General features: G+C 38.7%; 1 protein-coding gene across 2 annotated transcripts in view; it reads left to right on the top strand.

Moving 5' to 3' along the window:
- Positions 1–6152, top strand: part of LOC122342640 (ceramide kinase-like) — a 20415-nt gene extending 14263 nt beyond the window's left edge. The window contains exons 11-14 of one of the 2 annotated variants that reach the window (XM_043236609.1): positions 163–368; positions 1359–1579; positions 4311–4398; positions 4718–6152. In XM_043236609.1, coding sequence (XP_043092544.1) covers positions 163–368; positions 1359–1579; positions 4311–4398 — 515 coding nt within the window. In that variant the 3' untranslated portion in view covers positions 4718–6152. Of the gene's footprint in view, positions 1–162; positions 369–1358; positions 1580–4310; positions 4666–4717 lie in introns of those variants that run through there. The other variant, XM_043236610.1, reaches the window with a different exon arrangement.

Here is a 6152-nt window from a genome sequence, read left to right as displayed (position 1 = left end):
AAAAAAAAAAAAAAAAAACAGGTTTTGAGGTGTTATGGCGTTGTTGGTGGTTGCCTGCTGTAGGCAATCCAGTGCTCGAATGCATCAAAGTCTATGAAAAGGGTCTATATACTTCACAGCTCAGAGGTACACAAGCGGTGACGTGATGCTGTTGTATTTCAGAGTGTCAGGACACTTGGACCGTCATCAGGGGAAAGTTCTTGGCCATCAATGCCGCCAGCATGAGTTGCGCGTGTCCTCGAACTCCTAAAGGCCTGTCGCCGTCGGCGCACTTAGCAGATGGAACAACTGACCTCATCCTCGTCAGGAAGTGCTCCCGACTCGACTTCCTGCGCCACCTGCTGCGCCACACCAATAAGGACGACCAGGTTTCCCGATTCATCTCAGCAGAATACATCAGCAGATTTAACGTGATATTTTCTAAATGAAAGCGATGAGGCAATTCCATTCATGTTTCATCAAAGGCCTGGAAGAAAAAAAACCACCACTCTCTTAACTGGCACACTTCAAAAAAGCATTCCCGCTGTCCACCAAATGCTTACTCTATATTTTATAATAGTATAAATTCATATGTATATTTAATTAACTGTATGTTCTTCTCTTTTTTTTTCTTGGAAAAAGAGCAGATAATTATGTTCTTTGAAGTTCTTAGTAACAGCAGGGTTTCTACAGTCATAGAGAACCTTGAATCGCAATTTGTCAGTTATTTTTAATGCTTAACTTCTAAAATATTTAGACAACTATAAATGGCTCTTTGCAAGTGCAATTTTTAACAAAACAACCTTTATCCATTAATCACACATATTTTGAAACTTGACATTGGAATCTTGTAACATTTTATAATTTAAATGCCTCTTAAATAATAAATCAGCACGTTTATTACTCATTAAAATATAGTTATGGGCCTATTTATGTTTGTAAATATACAATATACAGATCCCAAGTTTGCTATTGCTAATTATATAATATGTATTTTTTATAATGAGTTTGAAAGAAGTTTGTTTATCATCACTACGGCTTTATGCACCATTACAATATTGTAATCTTTTCAGCAGCCATTGCTCCAGTCTTTGCGTCACGTGATCCTTCAGAAATGTTGCTGATTTTGTGCTTAAGAAGCGTTCATTCATTATTCATTATTGCCACTGAAAACGGTTGTGCTGCTTTTCGTGGAAAACGGTGATACGGCTTCTTTCCAGATTCAAAAGAACACTATTCATTTCAATTCGAAATATTTCGGAACTCGCCAAATAAAAGTATGCATTTCACCTCTTTCTACAAAAGAAGCGCACGTCTAACGTTTAACGATGTTTGACGTGGGATTCGGTAAGCGTTCCTCGTTTTCTTTCTTTGTGCAGTTTGATCATTCATTTGTGGAGGTGTACCGGGTCAGGCGGTTCCGATTCGCCCCCAGATATCAGGAGTGTGATTCTGAAGTGGACCTGAGAGAAAGCGGAGCGACGGGCAAGCGATTTCTGAGTCAGATCTGCAGGGAGCACAGAGCCTGTGGCTGCATGCCGTCCCAGAGCAACTGGAATTGCGACGGCGAGATCCTCCCACACACTGCCATTCAAGTCCGGTAGGTGTCCTTATCCAGATATGCCCTCTGTGTCTGGTATTTTAATTTTCATGCATTGGACTCAGCGGAAGCGAATCCGTTACGCCACTGTTCGAGTTGCTGAGATGCTATATATAAATACTTGACATAAGTGATAACTCCTACTCTACAAATTGTGAATTTAATTTGGGCACAAGCCATCCTAGGCGCACGTAACTTTCTTTTTTCAGACAAAAGTTATCCTGGCTTTTCAAAGTAATGCTATTGGATAGTGGCCATTGTTTTGAAGCTCCATAAATCACTAAACTAAGCTATTCCCCTCTGGGGGGTTAACGTCTTCTACAGCAGATGGATTTTAAAACAAAAATACTGCTCATTTTAAAATAATAACTGTATGCACGTTCTTTTAGTGAAATCCTTTCTTCTTTTAATTTGTTATTCCATTTAGTGTCGCTTCCCTCGTTCGTCTATTCTCTCCTTACGTTATGAATTTTGGATCACGTCATACATTAGAGGTCCAATACAAATTACATACAAATTACATACATCCATACAAATTCGACATTCTTGCAAACAAGCATACATCTGTTAATGGAAATCAGTGTTTGAGTTAGAAATTTCAAAATTAGTTCGTTTTAAGATGAATGTATGCAATTTTTGGCCACTATCCACGAGCATTACCAAGCATGTACACCTAGGGTGGCTTGGGGGTGAGTAAATCATGGGGTCATTTTTATTTTGGGGTGAACTATTCCTTTAAAAGAGACGTATTGCGAAAATGAGAACTATTATACTGTGTCCTCTTTCAGAAAGGAAAAAGTGGACCATTATAGTTTTAATACACTAATTACTTCAAGCAAGTCCTCGTTGTTGTAATTAAGGGGTTTGGACATCACTGCCACTCACATTTACGCTCACACTTCTTCATATGTCTAAGAGGTGCCACTGTCTCTTTTAGACTTTCTATGACTAGTTGTCAGCTTCAGAGAGTGTTCCTCAGACACAAAATGAGCAGGGTTCACTAAAGCGTTTGTCGATTAGTGGAAGCTGTAGTTGAAATGTTGAGGTCTTTTGAGCACAAGATTGTATCATCTCAGCACTAGCATACTAAACAGGATAAATAAATGGACTTTCGTGGTCTGAGCCTGTGGAAAAGATGCTATTAAAATTAAAAACTCCCTCCATTGTGCCTGCAGAGGAGTTGTTCTCCTCCTCGATACAGCATGACGGCTCGCCCAAATGCATCATTTCCTTCACGGCCCATTGTTCTGTGTCAACAATGCGTAGCAATGAAATGCTCCTAATTTAATGGCCCTCTCACTGTTAAAGGCTCACCTCCTTTAATTAAAATAGAAGTCCATTCATTTATTCCATTTTCAGCTTCAGTAATTGNAAAAAGGCAATCGCCTGGCACTGAACTCACCTCTAGAGTATTGAGTGGAATTAGAGGAAATTAAAGAGCCCCCGAACCTCCTAAGAGCGCATGCATTTAACTACAAAACTTTTTACTCAACACGACGTAGCATTTATTGCTTACCAGCGCTTGCTCGTACTTTGTTTTAGCCTAGGACACAGCGCATTAGTGGTGTTTGCTAAGGCAAGCATCGGCGTTACTATTGCAAATCGTTTAGGTTGGGGATTTAAGTGAAGCACTATACTTAAACGTTACACTTCTATTGAAATATTGAGCAGTTTAAACGATTAGGATATAAGAAACACAAAAAAACGTGCTTTCCCAGCTCCATAAATATATGGCTTTTCTGGCATGGTAAACTTGCTCAGTGGCTCACCTGGTACAGCATCGCACTTGTCATGTGGAGCGCTCTGAATTTCCATGAGTCGCAATAAAGTTAACTGGATATTGCTTTTAAAATGGCATTTTTGAGAAATGTTTGATTTTGTTAGCAATATAGGTTAGGTTTAGTGCAGGTGGTACAATATTTTTAAACGCATTATCTGTTAGCTGCCGCAAACTTTCGATACGTCTGAATTGAAACTTCGACTTTGAAAGTGTTGTAAAATGTTATTTTTGCAGAAATGTCGCCACACTGAAAATAAAAGAACTTGTAGGATCGTAGTAAAATTTTTTACTGCTACTGCTTTGTACACATTACTTACTATAGCACTTTAACATTCATAAAGAAATTAATATTACTGTGTATAATTTTACATGTAACATTTAACAAAGAAAAGTCCATTTGGCGTGGCCATTTAAAGTCCGAGTAATTTTTACTGTGATTTTACTTAATATCGCCCCTAATTTAACCATGCTTTTGATGTGAACGTTACATAGAAAAATCTAATTAAATATTGCAATATATCATGTAGATATCTCTACATAATTAGTAGTGTAGTACTCATCCGAACACAGAGACTTCAATAGTTACGTACAATAATGTTCGTCGGTTCATTTTTGAGTATGAATGTGTCATTTTGAGCAGAAAAGTCATTTCAAATGTAACAAAATCACACATTACCAAAACCTAACAATAAAAGCAATGATAAAAAGTTTAAATAGAGCCAGATTAAATATTATTATTATTTTTTTTTTTTGCCTGAACTAACTTTTTCCATGTAGAAATTAAATGAGTTTTTCCGTAGTGTTCATTCTAACAGTGCAAAGGCTTATTTTTTGTTGCTGTTGTTTATCTCTAGTAAGCCTAGGGTGGCGTTTAGCATGCTGTTTGTTCCAGTGAAGTGTTAGCATTCGGTTTGATGTTGTTGTTTTTTTTTCTTCCTTTCTCTGTCTTAGGGTCCACTGCCAGTTAATCAAGCTGTTTGCGAGAGGCATCGAAGAGCAGCCTGTGTTTGAGGACCCGTACGCTCACTGTGCAATATAGATCTCTACTCCACTTAAAAAAAAAAAAAAAAATCCAGCTGGATCATTAAGGATTGAGATTCTCCGAATGGAAGAGTCACCTTCAGCTCAGCACACCGTCGTGCTGTTTCTTATATAACCCTCGTGAAGATGCGTTGAAAACGCGAAGCTGGAGTCAACAGCATTTATGTAGGCTGCGTTAGATTTGTGTAAGATAGGATCAGCTGTTTCGGCTAGGCATTAGCATTGCTGATTTTTCATTGCAAGTCCTTGAAGTTGCTGGCGGTATCTCTTGCTGTATGCGNGTGTTTGAGGACCCGTACGCTCACTGTGCAATATAGATCTCTACTCCACTTAAAAAAAAAAAAGAAAATCCAGCTGGATCATTAAGGATTGAGATTCTCCGAATGGAAGAGTCACCTTCAGCTCAGCACACCGTCGTGCTGTTTCTTATATAACCCTCGTGAAGATGCGTTGAAAACGCGAAGCTGGAGTCAACCGCATTTATGTAGGCTGCGTTAGAGTTGTGTAAGATAGGATCAGCTGTTTCGGCTAGGCATTAGCATTGCTGATTTTTCATTGCAAGTCCTTGAAGTTGCTGGCGGTATCTCTTGCTTGCAACTTCCAGTTGTCGGCGTTTGTCTTCCACCACGATCAAGCTGGTCTTGAGAGTAGCGTTAATTGAATTCCAAAGTCAGATTCCTGGAACTGTGAAAACTCTGGCGTGTTGATGAAAACATTCCTCTTGGCTGCACCTTCACTGTTTTTTTTTTTTGTAAAGCACATGAGGTGGTCACCTGATGAAGTTATCGGTATCCAAAAAAGTTTGTGGGTTAAGTAGGTCGTTCAAAAATTGAAGCTTGTTAACAAATTTGAGTTAAATTCTTCTGTTAAACATAAAAGTTATATATTTTGAAGGATGTTGGTAACCGAACAGTAGCTGGTTGCCATTGATTTCCGTAGTGTGTGGGAAAAATACGATAAAAGTCACTTCCTCAACTATTCCTTTAAAAAGGTAGCATGAAAAAAGTAACGTATGGCATATAGACAGTGAAGCCTGCATTGAGTAACATTTACACGTGAGCTGTACATATTATGCAAATGGCACTTCAGATCAGTGTAAATCCTGTAAAAACGTACCCCTTTGACCAATTCTAATGTATCATTTCCCACTCTTATCACGGTCGGTTTTGTTTTCCCGACATTTCGCGCATGGAAATGCAGTATTAGTGAGCTAGACGCTGACAGCTACACGGTGTCACTGCAGGGTCAGTGTACGTACGGCTGTTCATCAGGCGGAATGTAAATACTGTAGCGTTCTTTTCTGTGTCGTCTTCTTTGGCGGCACCCCCCGAGAATATTTCCTCCCTTTTATAATGAATTTTTGCGTTTGCGTTTCTTATGCTGATGTCTTATTTCTCACGAAAGCTCTTATTGTTCCTGCGGTATCGAAGAATGAAGGAGTTTATGATAGACAGAGAAATTGCATATCGCTTGTTGTGCATGTCAGCTGCTTTAATATGCAATTTTTAAAATGTTTCTTTGAGCTGTGCTTGTTATTGAGGGCGTGGATTTCCCATGATGCATCTGAAGAAGCAACACAACTTCTGGAGCCGTTACAGGGAAAACATTGTTTGTGTCTTTCAGAGACTGAAAGATTGCAGGGAAGCTCATTTTTACCACATAAAAAAAATGCTTTGGTAAATTATAATTATGTCATAATTGGGTCATTAGCTGTTATTAAAAACTGAAATAAAAAAATTAAAATGCAAAAAT

Source organism: Puntigrus tetrazona, chromosome 4 (genome assembly GCF_018831695.1).
Source record: "Puntigrus tetrazona isolate hp1 chromosome 4, ASM1883169v1, whole genome shotgun sequence".
NCBI lineage: Eukaryota > Metazoa > Chordata > Actinopteri > Cypriniformes > Cyprinidae > Puntigrus > Puntigrus tetrazona.
The sequence above is the reverse complement of the archived record's forward strand: the minus strand, read 5'-3'. Positions and strand labels throughout refer to the sequence as shown.